The sequence below is a fragment of the Ochotona curzoniae genome, unplaced genomic scaffold, assembly GCF_017591425.1.
Source record: "Ochotona curzoniae isolate NIBS_2020 unplaced genomic scaffold, NIBS_Ocur_1.0 scaffold_2683, whole genome shotgun sequence".
Lineage (NCBI taxonomy): Eukaryota > Metazoa > Chordata > Mammalia > Lagomorpha > Ochotonidae > Ochotona > Ochotona curzoniae.
The window spans coordinates 8316069-8332515 of record NW_024467100.1 but is presented as its reverse complement, the minus strand read 5'-3'; the positions used below and the strand labels follow the sequence as shown (position 1 = coordinate 8332515).

Genomic DNA, 16447 nt, shown 5'->3' with positions numbered 1-16447 from the left:
GATGGGAAGGGGGCTGCCAGGATAAAAAGTAGTGGCCATATGGGATCCTGGCACGTGTGCAAGGCGAGGACTTTAGCTACTAGGTTACCGAGCTGGGCCCTTCACCTTCAGTTTTAACAAAGCGGCATGTACTACCAATTCTCTCATTAAGAAAAACTTTTAAAACTGAATGAAAATATAAATAAATAGAAACAGCTGTTTGGAAGGGATCACGGTACCACACAAGGAGCTACAACTCAAGGGTCGGAAAGCCCAGATAGAAGAGAACCTCAAAGAAATTTTTTTCTCTGAATTTCTGTTTCACATGCAAGATATACAGGGAAGCAGGCTGAAGAGAAAACCTTTCCCAGAGCTTCTGACAGTCCCCTTCAAATAAAAGAACAAAAGTGGACATTCTGGAATATGGTACCATCAGAATATGAGCTGTCATGAAAAGGAAAATGCAAGAAATCAGGTTCAATTTTCATTTGTATTCTCTTCTCAAACACAGTAGATTACTAGATCCTACAGAATACAAGTCTTGGGCACAGAGCGGTTGCCTAGTGGCTGCAGCCCTCCCTGTGCATGTGCCAGAATCCCATATGAAGCCGGTTCTAATCCCAGCAGCCCTGCTTCCCATCCAGCTCCCTGCCTGTGGCCTGGGAAAGCACTTGAGGACAGCCCAATGCCTTGGGACCCTGCAACCTGCATGGGAGACCCAGAAGAGAATCCTGGCTTCAGATCAGCTCAGCTCCAGCCATTGTGGTCACTTGGGGGAGCGAATCATTGGCGAAAGATCTTCCTCTCTATCTCTCCTCCTCTTTGCACACCTGACTTTCCAATAAAAGTAATTAAATCTTTAAAAACAAAGAACATAAGTCTCAAGAGCATACCATAAGCAACAGCAAAACCTTTAACGTGTAACTTGAAATGTCCGTGTTGACCTTAACTCCCAACCAGGAGGAGCAGCCTTGGTTACAGGGGTTTTAACCAAAATTCTCAAGACTTTAAACGTGGGATGATATACAAACAATAAACCTAATAACCATGGCTTGAATTATTTCAATCTCTGAGTAAAAAGAGGATTTTGAAAGAAGTATTAAATTAAAACTTTAAACGAAAATTTATGAGTTCATTTAAATGTAAATGTGCTTACTTCTCCAATAAGACAGGCAAATAACCGATGCTCAGCCATGAGATTATAATGAAAAACACTTAAACATCAACAGAAAAAAAATGTCAAGGGGCCGTGCTCTGGCAGCCTGTGGCTCCAGCATCCCAAATCAGCTGTGGTTCATTCCTGAGTGTTCCAACTGCAATCCAGTTCTATGGCTGTGGCCATGGAAAGCAATGGAGAGTGGCTCAGGTCATCCGGTCCTGGCAGCCTTAATTAAGGTCCAGGGATATCTCCTGGCCCTGATTGGCTCAGCTCCAGCCATTGTGGTACAGGGGGCGTGAGCTAGTTTGTAGAAGATCCCTCTCCCTGCCTCTCCCTCTCCTTGTGCCTCTGCCATTTAAATGAGCATAACATTTAACAATGATAGAAATAAAAACACCTCTCAAACATTAAAAGAAAATAAAGTTTACATGATAAAGTAATTAAAGAGAGACACATTTAAAAGTGTCAATTCATTAAGATGATTTTTTTAGTATGGTTTATTCATTCAGTTTCAAAGAGAATCCCCCAATTGGATCCAATTGTTCAAATCTCGTTGTTCCTGGATCTTTTGAAGTGGGAAAGGGATATCAAAATCTACTCGGACAGATGAGACACTTGTCAGATTGAAATGGCAGCACAGCCTTTCATCTAGCCCCATAATGAAGTATAAAAAGAGCATAATTAATAATCACAATTGATTATATAAACTACTGTAAATACATATTATTGTCAAATACATGTAGAATATTCACTAAAAAAAGACCACTTGCAAGATATAAATCAAATTTCTGACATAATATAAAGCATGCTTTTAAATGATAGTGGGATTGGGGTCAGTGTAGTGGGCAATCATCCACCTCAGGTTCTGACATCCCCAAAGGGAACCACTTCAAGTCCTGGCTGCTCCACTTCCAATCCAGCACCCTGATACAGGCCTGGGAAAGCAGCAGAGGATGGTCCACAGTGTTAGGACCCTGCACCCATGATGGGGTCTAGGGGCACAGTCCTGGCTCCCAGGTTTGGAGAATGAACCAGTGGGTGAAAGACCTCTTTTTCTGCCTCTCCCTCTCTCTGTAACTTGGTCAAGTAAATAAATAAATAAATGCAACTCTCTATATAAAATAAGTGAATATATATGAGTTTAAAGTAGATATAAATGTGTCTAGTTTAATTTCAATATATTTGGATACTAAATAGTACAATACCAAATAATCAATAGTTCAAAATAAGAATTACAAATGAGAGAAACTTCCAAAGGAACAATTTTTAAAATAATGTGAATTTTGTGAGATGTTGCTACAGCTTTTCTTCGAGGGAAACTGTGTTATATAAGCCAAAATTACAAAGAAAGAGTGACTACAATTTTGATCATTAATCCATGTCAATTTTTAAAAAAATCTTCATTAAGTTCTATTGCAATAAAATGACTACTTTTCCATTCCACTATTGTTTATACCAATTGTCAATATTCTCATAAAACTAGGCCTCTTTGCTTTGTGCTTCTTAAACTTCCCATTGCATGAAATATGAAGCTTTCTATACTATAGTGTAAATTTAAAATATTACCTCAAATTCAGGCAGAAAAGAAAAGAAGAAGAAAAAACTGGGGGACATTCTTAGAATTGTATTTAAAAATCATCCCATATCTGTCAAAAGATAATAAAAGCCTAAAATAATGTAAAAATAATCATTTTTATTAATCTATAAAAACAAGTTGATAAGAATATACAAATAAAGAGGAAAATTCAAAAGCTACAATTTATTTTTCTAACAAGATGGTACACACAGCATCAAGAAAACTGAGGTGAAAAATTGGCTCATTGTCAATATCAGGAACGTTCATTGGAATAATATTACAAGTGAGAAGACAAAAAAAAATAAGTCATATGAATAGTAAATAGATAATCTCGGGGACTGCGGCTCTGCATGATGTGCATTTCAGGCCTTTTTGACCTAGTCATCCTTGCTTCCTGCCCTTACCTGCTTGGCAAGGAGAGTGAAGAGAGCCAAGAGGTCCGTACCATTGCCTTCGGTCCTCAGGATGGCTTCCTTATCAGCTGAAAAGCAGAGACAACCAATAAGGGAAAAATAGCTGGTTTTATACAAGTACTGATAACGAGAACAGGAATATTTATACAAGAAAACAAGACAGCCTGGCACAGTAGCATAGTGGCTAAAGTCCTCGCCTTGCATACACCGGGATCCCATATGGGCGCCGGTTCTAATCCCGGAGGCCCTGCTTCCCATCCAGCTCCCTGCTTGTGGCCAGGAAAGTACTCGAGAACAGCCCAAAGCCTTGGGACCCTGCACCAGAATGGGAGACTCAGAGGAGGTTCTCTGCTCTTTGCTGCAGATTGGCTCAACTGAGTCTGGCACAATAGCCTAGGAGCTAAAGTCGTGGCCTTAAAAGTGCCCAGATACCAGACAGGCACTGGTTCTTATCCTGGAAGCCCAAAAGCTTCCTGTTTGTGGCCTGGGAAAGCAGTAAAGGACTGTCCAAAGCCTTGGGACCCTGCACCCATGTGGGAGACCCAGAAGAAGCTCCTGGCTCCTGGCTTCAGATTGGCTCAGCTCCAGCCGTTGCAGCCACTTGGGGAGTGAACCATCAGATGAACATCTTTCTTTCTGTCTCTCCTCTTCTCCGTATATTTGCCTTTATAATAAAAATAAATAAATCTTTAAAAGTAATAATAAAACAGATTGGTTCAGCCCCGGGCCATTGAGGTCACTTAGGGAGTGAATCAATGGATGGAAGATCTTCCTCTCTGTCTCTCCTCCTTTCTGTATATCTGACTTTCCAATAAAAGTAAATAAATCTTAAAAAAAAAAAAACAAGAAAGGATTCAAGGTGTAATTACGGGATTCACTGGAATATGGTAGCAGTGGGGAACACTGAGCCTTCTCAGGATTCCGTACTACGAATTGACTAATACAGGGCTGGAACTAACAATTTTTGAATGTCTCATGAAATATATGCTATGCATATATTGTAAATAAGTCAAATCTAGTTTATTTCTTAAAATGTTTTGTTATCACAAAACATTTAGTTATCTCTAAGTGTGTGGTCACATGTGTTCAAAAAGGATAAGACCTAGTGATAAAGCGAACATTTGTTTTCCATGGTGTAAACGAGCTCCAGAGACTATCCTATAAGAGAGAGCAGTTAAGATCCACTTTCATTTCTATGTTTCGGGTTTGTACTTTATTTACTTGAGAGAGGCAGAGAGGATGATGGAGAAGTAAAGAGAGCTATGAAAAGAGAGGAAAATGGGACAGAGAAGATCTTTCACTCATGGGCTCACTCATCAAATTTCGGCAGTGGTCAGGGCAACACCAAGAGCCTGGAAGCCCATGCAGGTGTCCCACGTGGACGGCAGGGACCCAAGGATTCAGGTCATCACTTGCTGCTTCCCAGAGTGTCAAGCAGTACAAGCCGGGATCAGGAGTAATACTGGGACTTGAATCTAGCACTCTGTTAAGGGGTATAGGTGTCCCCAATGCTCGACTCTATTAGGAACTCTTCAGCCCAAGGGACCCTGTTCCCAACCATCATACCTATCCAGGATTCTGCTACGTCGGCTTTCCAGTTAAAATGCTGAAAGGCATAATCATCTTCCAATTGTGACTTCCAAGTAGCTATGGCTTTGGCCAGAGAAGGAGTCTTTTCCTCCAAAGCCACTATCTTGGCAGAAATCTTCTCTTTATTCAGACTTTCTTCCTGTAGCAACAAGGTGAGGGGAGATGGAGAGAAGACGCATACTCACCACTGTCTAAGGCAAGAAATGCAAATGCTTTGACGTCATTAAAACCCTCCCTCCCTCAGTATGTATATATGTGTGTATGTAACCTAAATAATCCATTATGTGTGGATATGTATAATATATAATGAATATATATGTGTATATATAATACACACACATATATGTAGTCTGTAGGTCAAATGTATTCTACTACTCATTCATGCCCCAGAAGTTTATTTCCAGTCCAGCATTTGGGAACCTTGTTTTGTTGATCTGTAAGTCTGCATGATTCTAAAAAACATGGCTTTCCTTTGGTTTAGGAGTCTTCAACAACACTTCAATCAAAGAGACTTTGTAAAAAAAAAAAAAGAAAAAGATGAAGAATCAGCATTTAACAGAAGAATTATCCTTGAGTTATGCAGCAGCTTCAGTGTCCTTTGCTTCCATAGAGGGTTAGAGAAATTTCTTCATATCTAGATAGTATTCTGTGGCTAAAGGTAGTAAGACAATATTTATAAGCATCAACTTGTGCATAAAAATGCAAATGAATGAATGACTGATTTAAAGAAAGATGCAACACACATTTGTAAAATCCTGAAAAATAATTTCCAGAAAATAGTAAGTTCCATTAAAAAATAAATTCCATAAAACAGGCAGTTTGGGATTAAGAGTGCTCATGATGCTCCAAGTTGGACCAATCCCAGTTCAACACTCACAGTCAGACTTGGAATCTCAGAAAGTTTACCTTACTCAGGATGTCTTCTCCTTGTGCACACACTTCTTGCACTCGTGTCTCATGGATGGCAAAGTCGTTATCCAAAGTGTCATGTTTCTTTAGCAAGCTCTGCATGAAAGAATCAAGAAGAATCAACATCTGAGCCTGGGAAATCTAACCACTCTCATATCCAGGTTCACTGATGTTCATTACTGGGGTTGATTCAGCTATGTTGGCAAACCAGGGCAGTGGTCACTGAATATCCTTCCCCAATCTTTTCAGTAACGAAAGAACCCATTTAACCCGGCAGGGGGAGGGGAGGGACCAGGGAGGCAAGGTAGAGTAAAAGGAGTACAAATGACACTTTCAAACTGCTGTGACCTTAGCTTTTGTCAAATTTTGAAATGAGGACTCATCAAGATGATTCCTCCATATTTAGACTGGTTAAGTTTTAGCAAACAGACGTCAAGAACATCCCTCAGGAAGAACTGAGGTAGAGGTGCAGATAAAGAAAACAGAGAGTGGTCTTTGAACATTCATTCATATTCTCTCTGTTATTCATTGGTTTTTGGAAGCATGATATCTTCATAGCAGGTGGAATTGGAAGAGAAATGAGAATGGCAGTGAAGGTCACAACTTCTCAATCTTGTGATGTTATTTTCCTATGACACCTCTATATCAGCTTTCATCAATACCACCGACGGAGCTTTTACTCCCTTTTGGTCAAAAGGTACCCTACTTTTACTTTCTACACAATCGAACAACTCAGGCAAAAGAAACATTAGTGAGTCAAACACCTTTCAAAATCATTACCCAAGAGCTCATTTTTGCAGCGTGGTACCTTAAGCTGCTGCCTGTGACACCAATGGCTTTATGGACACTGGATCCTGTTTCAGCTGCCCCACTACAGCTCTAACTCCCTACTAATCATCTGAAACGAACAGCACAAGATGCCCCAAACACCTGACCTCCTGCCACTCAGGTGAGAGACTGGGTGAAACTCCTGGCTCCTGACTTCAGACTGGCCCAACCCTAGCTACTGTGGCCTCAAGAATGAATCAGATAAAAGATCTCTTTGTTTGTTCTTCTCTTTCTATAACTGTGAGTTTCTAATAAGTAAATAAATCTTTTTAAAAAGTAGAAAAAATGTTTAAAAGAAAAGAATACTTGGTGTTCTTCAGAATTTTTAAATGATTTGATGTTTTAATTTTTGATTGGTTTTTAACAGATTTAATAATGTTCATGGATACAATTCTAAGCATTACATATTATATTCTTATGAATTAATACTTTTTGTTCTTAGGAATTAAAGTAAGGTATTTAACACAAGATAAACTATCCCGTTTATAATTACATGATATTTGATCTTTTGCAGCAACAGTAAATATAGTTTGGGAAACTAATTCAATTTATTACAATGCACTTTGAATTAGTTTATATATATATTCTATATGAAATAAAGTCCCTTTAACATCTTCATCCCTTGTTTCTAAATAATTAATTCTCAAATAATGAATTCTAACAAATGAAAGAAGCATTAGAACTCATGTGTCAGAAGCAAAAGAATCACAAGAAACTGCGATGAATAATTATATATTAATGAATTGGATAGCCTAGGAGAAATAGAGGACATGCAGCAAACACAAATTATTTTTAAAAGAAAGCAAGCCAAATAAACCCACAGGTAGCATAGAGACTGCATCAGAATTTTTTAAAAGTATCTGAAAAAATAATAGCCTATATCACATGGATTCATGTCAATCTCAAACTCTTTCAAAAGTAGAAAGAAGAAAAAATTTCCATGCACCTTTTATGAGGTCAGCATTATCCTTATATCTCAAGCAGACACAAACATCACAAGAAAACAGAAATGCATGCTAATATCCTTGATTATTACAAATACAAAAGTCAGAAGCAATTAAAAGAGCAAGTGTGATGCAAGGGACAGTTGTACATATGCAAACCAATAAATACAATTTGCCACAATGACAGAATGAAACAAAAATATGAACTGTACAATAATGCACAAAATATTTGATAAAATTTAGTATCTTTTCATCATAAAAAACCTCAGCAAGCTAGTAATAGACAGATAGTGCCTCAGCATGACCCTAACCCTAAGCCCTAACCCTAATAATCTGTATGTGAAATGCCCGCAATTACATCATACGCCATACATAAAAACTGAACACTTTTCCTCTAAGATCAGGAAAATGCAAATAGAAAGCCACTCTTTCCACTTACAGTCAGTATAGTATCAAAAGTCCTACCCAGAGCAGTTAACAAAACAGAAACAAAAGGCATCTTAGAAAGAAAAAGTCAAGAGCTCTGCTTACAAATCACATGATTTTACATAGAGAAAACTCGACTCCATTTTAAAAAAAGTCACAGAACAAACTAGTCAACAAAATTGCAGAATAAAAAATTCAGCATATAGAAATGAGCTGAGGAAGAGCAGGGGTATGAGGGAAGTATGGTCTTCATACTTCATACAGGAACGGTTCTGCAAGGAATTGTTACCTATGGATTGCACAAAATCTCTTTTTATATTAATTTTTTAAAATGAAATCAGCTGAATTTCAATATACTACCAATGAACAACTTGAAAAATAAACAAAGTTATAATAATCTATTTTACACTTACACCACAATGAATAAAAAACTTAAAAATAAATTTAGCCAAGAAGGTGAAAACATTTATACACTAAGCCAAACAATACAGAAGAATTAAAGACGTTAAAAAAATTGGACATACCATGCTCATGGCATGGTAGGCAATATTTTTAAAGCATTGTTACTTTCAAAATGGCCTACCTATTTGATAGACTGTTTAGTAAAGTTTTACAGACACAGAAAAAATAATTTAAAAATTCATGTGGAACTAGAAAAGAGCACACATAATGTAAACAATCTTGAAAAACAAGAACAACGCTAGAAGGACCACTCTTCCTGGTTTGAAAATAAAGACAAGGTTTCAGTAATCAAAACAGCATGGTGTTTACATAAAGCCAGATACAGGCTAGCATAACAGATTATACAGCCTAGAGATAAAGCCACACATTGTTCATCAATTAATGTTTGACAGTGTTGACACATTTATCTCGAACAAAATCACAAGGAAAACTGAATTCCAGGTTTAAAAGAATGAAACTGAACCATTTCTTATATCATGCCCCCAAATAACTCAAAATGAATTAAGAGTCTAAATGTAAGACCTGAAACAGCCAAACTCCTGAAAGAAAATGTAAGATAAAAGCTTCATGATATTGGACTTGGCAATGATTGCATGGATATTACACAAGAAGCAGCACAGGTAACGAATCCAGTAACAAATGGGTGGGACTCTATACAACATTAAAAGCTCTCTGCAACAAAGACAAAAGGCAAACTTTAGAATGACAGTTTATATAAATTGTTTCTCATAAGGAATTAATCTGCAAAATATGTGTATAAGGAACTATTGCATCTCTCAAGACGTATTTTCCATGTCACTATAATATCAGATATTGAGGGAATTACAGAACACTATAACCCATGAAGAATCTAACCTGTATGGAAAGACCTTTAATCACATGTCTTTGATTCACAGAACATAGATGATGTGATTAAAATTTGAGTTATGCCTTCAAATATGATCGTCTACATGACTTTGGGCAAGTCAGGTTTGCATCTTGATTTTGTTTTCATATTTACAAATGGCAACACTAGTTCCTTCTCCTCCAATCAGGGGTCAGGTTATAACTGTAGATAGGAAAACACTATTTGTGGAAAGATACAAATGAAAGAGAAGAAACCTGATCCAGGCTTCTTTTCCTCACCTGAGTAGCAGCCAGTGTGTCTCCAGAATCTCCTCGGGCCACCATAGCTTCCTTTTCGCTAATCCAAGCTTCTTCTTCTTCTGCATTCTCCATGAATTGCAAATATCTTAGGGACTCCTCCAACTGAATCCCACTGTCACCAGGTGGTGAACCACAATAAGGATCAGAAGCAACAGGTAAGTTAAGCTGTCTAGCTCTATGGCACCATCCCAACAAAGTGGGCCAGCTCACTCTCACACCAGGGCAGAGTACAATCTGATACATGCCTCGGGAACATTCTGTAAATGCCCACAACAGCTATCATTGAACCAGAATGAAACCAAGAGCCTAAAATTCAATCTCTGGATTCTGGGTTGTAAATCTTTGGGTAGTTCTGCATCTCTCTACATTTTCCACTTTGAATTTTTAAAATAAATGGTCATTTTTAATTTATTTTTAAATTCAGTCAGGCAGAGAAAGAGGCTGAAACAGAGATCTATTGACTAGTATAATGTCCAAAAGCCCTTAGGAACAGGGGCTCAGCCAAGTTCAAAACAGGCACCAGAAACTCCATCTGGGTCTACCAGATGGCTGACAGTTTTTAAGCCATCACCTTCTACCCCTACAGTAAACATTATTAGCAAGAATTTGCATCACAGTATGGAGGGAGTAATTTGACCCCTGCATCATGGATCTGACCAAAATCAGAGACCCTTAGGAAGCCTTTGGCTCTTGGCTTCTTGTTGGTCCAGCTCCAGTCACTGTGGCCACTTAGGTAGTACACCAGAGTATGGAAGGTATCTTTTCTCTCTTACTCTGTCTCTTCTTCTCTCTGTAACTGCCTTTCAAATGAAAATTTTACCAAATAAATAAACTCTTTAAAAAATGAATTAGTCATATGATATATCTTATTTAAAAAAAAGATTATTCATGTAGAAAACACTAAAAACAAGTATATGTAAGTGCGGAAAATGAGGTCTATTTAGGACAGACAAAATGATCACTGCATTCTGGGCAGATTCGGAAGACAGGCACTTAGCATGGGACTTGCTGGAGAGAACCAATAAAGCTGAACAGACGCTAGAGCAACCTCCTAAAACTGGAGTAAAACCAGGGTAAAACCCCACAATGCAATTTGCTTTCAATTCCAACTCACCGAGCCTTGGCCAACTCTTGAAGCTCCTCCCAATGTTGAACAAACTGTGCCAACCGCTCCTGGATCTCCTCCCGTCCCACGGCAGCCTTATCTCCCAGTTCTTCTGCCATAGTCAGTACATTCTGAGGAATATAGCCACTTGATGTCTCCTTATCACACTTCTCTCCCCATTTATCCCTAGGTCCCTAGCAAAGGATCTAGTCTTTCTTACCCTGTAGATCACTTACAATTTCTATAGGACTTGGAATTGTCCTGAGTACGAAGAATATCTGCTAATGTCTGGCATTCTCAATTCCCCCAGGTATACTGACAAAATCAGCATTTGTGTTAAGCAAACCTGTTGCCAAGTCCTTGTCCTAAGATTCAAGAGCAGCTTTCTCAGATATTCCATCCTGAGTGTTAATTGTCAGTAAGTGTGCATCAGTGTTACAGCTGCTCCTAACAGGGAAAAGCATGGGTTCCTGTCCGAAACTGTTAACAGTCACAGGAGATCAAAGTGGGTGGGAAATGAATGCATAGGATCTGTAATTTACTATGACTGCAACATACTATTTTTACATTTTGCGTCACTATCATATTTAACCATATCTTAAGATACCACTATTAGATCATTTACATCTGTTTAGGTATAATGTTCTTGTCCTACCTGTATGGCAGGTTCGTGTGCCACTAGCTCTCCCTCTAGGCGTCTATGCTTCTTCAGTAAGTTCTGAACACCTTGCAGATCTCTTCCATAGTCCTGCGAGCTCACTCGTACTAACTTCTCCCTGAGATCAAGGAAGAAAATGAAAACTCTGAAGTTTAGACATGTGAGATCATCCTGGAACAAGGGGCTTTTCTGAGAGACAAGGAAGAAAGAAATAGAAAGAGGGAGGGCGAGAGAAAGAAATGGGAGTGATGATGAGTCCTGCAACACCCAGGTGTCAACATTCCACCCCCTAAAAATAATAATTAGTGGCAGCTATTTCAGCAAAATCTTCTAATTTATGCCAATAAAAATTAGAATAACATACTGTTCCCCAGCATATGCACTGCTAATGCAGCATTTCCAGTACTTCCTTTGTCTGTCTACCTGTGTATCTTTACTTTGTCCAGGAACATATACTAATGAGTCTTTTCAAAAAATGTATATGAGCTTCAAATATTTTGTTATTTCTATTAATATAAATAATAAAGTTAGCCAGAAGTGATACAAACAGCTGCTATTGTAAAAATCATAGTTCTTGGTATGAATCTAAGAAAAAATATTTGAAAATCACTGAGAAGCATAAACATGACAGAAACAAAATCATCAAGATCATAGCTTCTATAAAGCTTCTCCGTATGTCCTATTCATTCCCCTTAGCATTCTGCTTCCGATTATTCATTCATTACTCCTAAGAATCAGCATATGTGCAGAAGAAATGCATGATAAAACCAGTTAAATACGAAGTAAACCAAGGAACTTTGCTAAGATTTTTTTTTCATCTATTTTACAGCAGAAATTGGATTAGCAATGCAACCAAGGTGAATATTACATAACATAATCTTTAGGGTGTCTAGTTTGATGTCACAGAAGATAAGTTGGGTATTGGAAGAAGATGACAATGATTGGTCAGCTGGCAAAGCTAAAAATGTCCTGATATTTCTGTGAGCATTACACATCCCATGAAGTATGTACTAGAAATGTGTGAGACTTCTGCTCTCTACTACTCTACCTTTGTCACCTGTTAAATCTAGTTGGGGAATTGGGAAAAACAGAAACCCACATTGAGGCTGAATCAAAAATTTCTAGTAGTACATGTGTCATTTCCACGTACATTGAAGGATGCTTAGCGGATTATCAAAGTACTATTTTGGTAATGTGTACATTGTGAGTTAGTGATACCCACTGTATCCAGGATTCCTCATCGTCAAGATCCTGGAAGAACTGGAACAAGGCGAAGGTTTCTTTCAGCTTCTCATGATGTGCCGTTGCCAAGCTCTGGACATTATTGAAGCGCTCATTGACGTTTTCCATTTTCTCCACAATTTGTTCCACATTGAAAGTCCCACTAGACAGCAGCTCTTGAGCCAAATTATTCAGGTCCTTGAGTGCGGCCTGAAAAGTCCAAGTGTGCTCAGTGAATAGCAGGGTATGGTTACTGCACAGAGCCCAGATGATAACCCCTGCTGGCTCCTTTTAAAACAACAAGATCAAGTAGATTGTTTTTAAAAATAATGAATTTGAGAAATGTATTAATTTGCCAGACAACACATTAAGTTGATAGAACAAAGTGTCAATAAATTTGAAGATAGATCAGTTGGGAATTTTGTATTTAAGAAAGAAAATGAAAAAAGAATAGATGTATTCTATTTTGTTAATAGGTTTAGTAAAGATTTGCATGAGCAGTCACTTGTGCTCTTAGGGATCTGTCTTCCTTCACAATCATATATTGATTAACTGATTAGAATATTTTATAAGAAATAATTTGTTAGTCACACTCTTAGGCCAGGATATACCTAGGATCCTCTGTGTCTTTTCCCATTATAACCCAATCCTGAACATATAAGCCCATAGGACATTTGTCTTCTAGCTCTTTCTGTGTATACTTATATTGTCAAGTAAAACTAATCTCAATACTTCCCTGTACAAAGTTAACTCTTTCCAGTATTTCTGTATCTACACAGAACCATTTTTTTTGTTTGATGACAAGATGCAAATAGGATTATTCACAAGGTTTCTAGCTTTGGGATATGATGAATTTATATGCATGTATCAATAAAAAGACAAGTTTTAGAAGCCTCTTTCTGGTGTCATAGAATCTATGTATATCCAAACAATTTAGCAGTGATTGTTAAAGTGGATATACAGAGTATGGATATTATCTAGTTATAATAATTGCTGGAAAGATGAGCATTGTGCTTAGTGTTTAAGACATCGGTTAGGATGTTTGCATCTCACATTAAAATGCTGATATCTGTTTTCAGATCCAGCTCCACATCCTAGTTTCCCAGCAGTGCAGGCCTTGGGATGTAAAAGAGGATGGTTCAGGCAGGTATGTCCTTCCCACCCACGCTGGGGAGCTGGATTCAGGTCCCAGCTCTTTTCTCTTTCCTCAGCCTTGGCACAACCCTGGATTTTGTAGACATTTAAGGTATGAAGAGTGAATGTGCTCTCTCTCTTTCTCATTGATTCTCAAAATTTGAAAATTTAGGTTTAGGACACTAAGGTCACATTTGCAAGGCTTCAGTCTCAAATAACATCCTAAGACAGGAGGGAGGAATTAAAACTGTTTCCATTTCACCCAGCGACATGAGATCCCAGCACCATTTACCTCTCGAGCCAACATCTCTGTTTCTAATAGCTGATGCTTCTTGAGCAGATTTCCAGCTGAAGCCAAGTCTCTGGCTTGATCTTTCATGGCAAGCAACGTCTCTGCCTGTTAAGGGAGAGATAAACCATAAGGCTTACAGATGAGAATAGCTCTACGTAGAATAAGATTACCATCTACTTCCTGAAACTTTCCCCCAAGAATTGTCAAGGGAAGTGCTCTGATGTAAATTTATTTACTTGATAATTATTCATTAAATCCCCATGCTTCTATCATTTTCAGGTGCAATTACCTCCGACAGCCAGAACTCAAAGTCCCGAATGCCTGTGTTGAACCTCTGCTGACGACTAGCCTCGTCAAGCTTCTGCCCTTTGTCCAGCGTTCTCTCAAGTAAGAGATCCCATTGTTTTTCCAGCTCCTCCAGTTGTTCCTAATCCAGAAAATACGGGATTTCAGTATGGTCTCAGGAACCTGAGTCATCCCACTATTTGACAGGATAATATAAAATGGTACTAGAGGCAGGAATAAGCCAAAATTTTTCAATAACTTGAGCATCGTACATCCAAAGCAATTACACTCAATCTGGAAAAATAGCAGGAGATGTTAGAGAAAAGACAAAGGTTGAATAAAAAGCCTTGAGTTGATTTCAAGAACTGATATACATATGCTAAAAGAGTCTGGGCTCAGGATTGGCATTGTGGTACAGTGTGTTAAACCACTGGCTGCTATGCCTATATGCTGGAAGGCACGCTATATGAACACCAGTTTGATTAACAATTGATCTGCTTCTGATACAGCCACAAGATAAAGTGCCTGGGAAAGTGGCAGAAGATGGCTCATGCACCCATGTGACCCATGCCACTCATGCCACCCATGCCACTTGTGCCACCCATGACATTCATGCCACCCATGTGGGAGATCTTGATAGAGCTCCTGGCTCCTTGCTTTGGCATAGCCTTTCAGCAGATGGAAGGTCTTTGTCACTTCCTCCCTCCCTTTGTGATTCTGTCTTTTTACACAAATAAATAAATCTTTTTTTTTTTTAATGTGTGCATGAAGAGGATAGAGAAATGTGAAACAAAAATGAAAAGATATAGTTTTCATGGAGTTTCTAGGTACAGTACAGAGTATGATAGGATAAAGTCTGAGAAACTGATTTCTTTCATCTTTAACATCAGAAGGACAACTATAGACCATAGTGCGGCTCCTCCTCCTGTTCCCCTGTTAGTCTACAACTCATGTCCAGCAGAAGCCTTACTTTCACAGCGTCTTCATTGCCATCACATGCTCCTCGTTCGATCAGCGAGTTCCCCAGGTTAATGACTCCTTCCACTTGCTCAGCTCGCCCATTGACCTCATTCTCAAAGGTTTGATGCTTTAGGTACTTCCTCTACAGGAGAAACAGAAACAAAATTACCTTCTCATTTAGGAAAGTGATTTGAGACACATTATCTTAAAAAAAAAAAAAACAGGTGTTCGTGGGCACTCTTTCTGCCACAGCCAACATGATGACTTGTGAGGGTTCCCCACGAGACAGAAATCCTCACGGGCAGTCACAGGAACCTCCTAAGAAGATTCAGTCTCATGGAATGACCACTTGAGAAGCAAGCTGTAAAGGATGGCATTGTGTAAATTCCTTGTTTCAACTTGCCTGAATGTTCGTGGGGTCTTTGTAGGATTCGTCACATGCAATGGGCATCATCTCACTGATCCATTCTTTAAGCTCCTCAAGATCATGGTAGAATTGTTTCAGGTCAGCATAGTCTCCAAGTTTTGTCCGCTCAACCATCAACTGTTGCTTGAGAGATTTCCATCTGGAAGAGGGAGCCAAATTGCTTTCTGTGCTCCATGCTATTCCCTGGCTCTGAAATCAAATGAATTCTCCTGTTTTTCTAATGTGTCCCTTTTCCTCTTACACAGTCTGTTCTTTTTTAAAGGTTTATTTTATTGGAAAGTCAGATATACAGAGAGGAGAAGAGACAGAGAAGAAGATCTTCTATTCGTTGATTCACTCCCCAAATGGCCACAATGGCCAGAGCTGAGCCAAGCTGAAGCCAAGAGCTCAGAGCCTCTTTCGGGTGTCTCATGCAGATGCAAGATCCCAAGGCTTTGGACTGTCCTTGACTGCTTTCCCAGGCCTCAAGCAGGGAGCTAGATGGGAAGTATGGCCACAGGGATCAGAACCCATGCCCATATGGGATTTGGGCGTATACAAAGCCAGGACTTTAGCCACTAGGGTATCGCATCAGGCCCTAGAGTCTGTTTTTTAAATATAAAATGCATTGTTTAAGCCAGATCATTTCTAACATATATTTAATGCTTCTCATTCTATAAGTATGGAATGAAAGTTTCCTAAGATGCCAGGACAGTTTTTAAGGTATCTGGGAAAGAACAAAACCTCAGTGTGTTATCCTCACCACAACGCAAGCAAAGACACATTTTCCTGTAGTTTCAGATCATTACCTGTCTAACAATTGTCGGATCCGGGCAGCAATCTCATCCTTGGCATAGTGGTCATCAGCTATGAGTCTCTCAGCAAAATGTTCTAGCTGAGTGATCTTTTCTTCCTGGATAAAAGAAAAGAATCCAACACCTGGATCTTAGGCCA

The 16447-nt window shown here is 38.8% G+C and overlaps 1 protein-coding gene across 2 annotated transcripts in view; it reads right to left on the bottom strand.

The window, feature by feature from the left end:
- The window catches only part of SPTA1 (spectrin alpha, erythrocytic 1), a 68369-nt gene that overhangs the window by 11260 nt on the left and 40662 nt on the right, over positions 1-16447 (bottom strand). The window contains exons 31-42 of one of the 2 annotated variants that reach the window (XM_041003429.1): positions 16303-16406; positions 15491-15653; positions 15098-15229; positions 14132-14269; positions 13843-13947; positions 12418-12626; positions 11193-11313; positions 10547-10668; positions 9412-9544; positions 5603-5722; positions 4694-4856; positions 3119-3195 (exon numbers count right to left, since the gene is read on the bottom strand). In XM_041003429.1, the coding sequence (XP_040859363.1) occupies positions 3119-3195; positions 4694-4856; positions 5603-5722; positions 9412-9544; positions 10547-10668; positions 11193-11313; positions 12418-12626; positions 13843-13947; positions 14132-14269; positions 15098-15229; positions 15491-15653; positions 16303-16406 (1587 nt within the window). The remainder of the gene's footprint in view (positions 1-3118; positions 3196-4693; positions 4857-5602; positions 5723-9411; positions 9545-10546; positions 10669-11192; positions 11314-12417; positions 12627-13842; positions 13948-14131; positions 14270-15097; positions 15230-15490; positions 15654-16302; positions 16407-16447) is intronic. The other variant, XM_041003430.1, reaches the window with a different exon arrangement.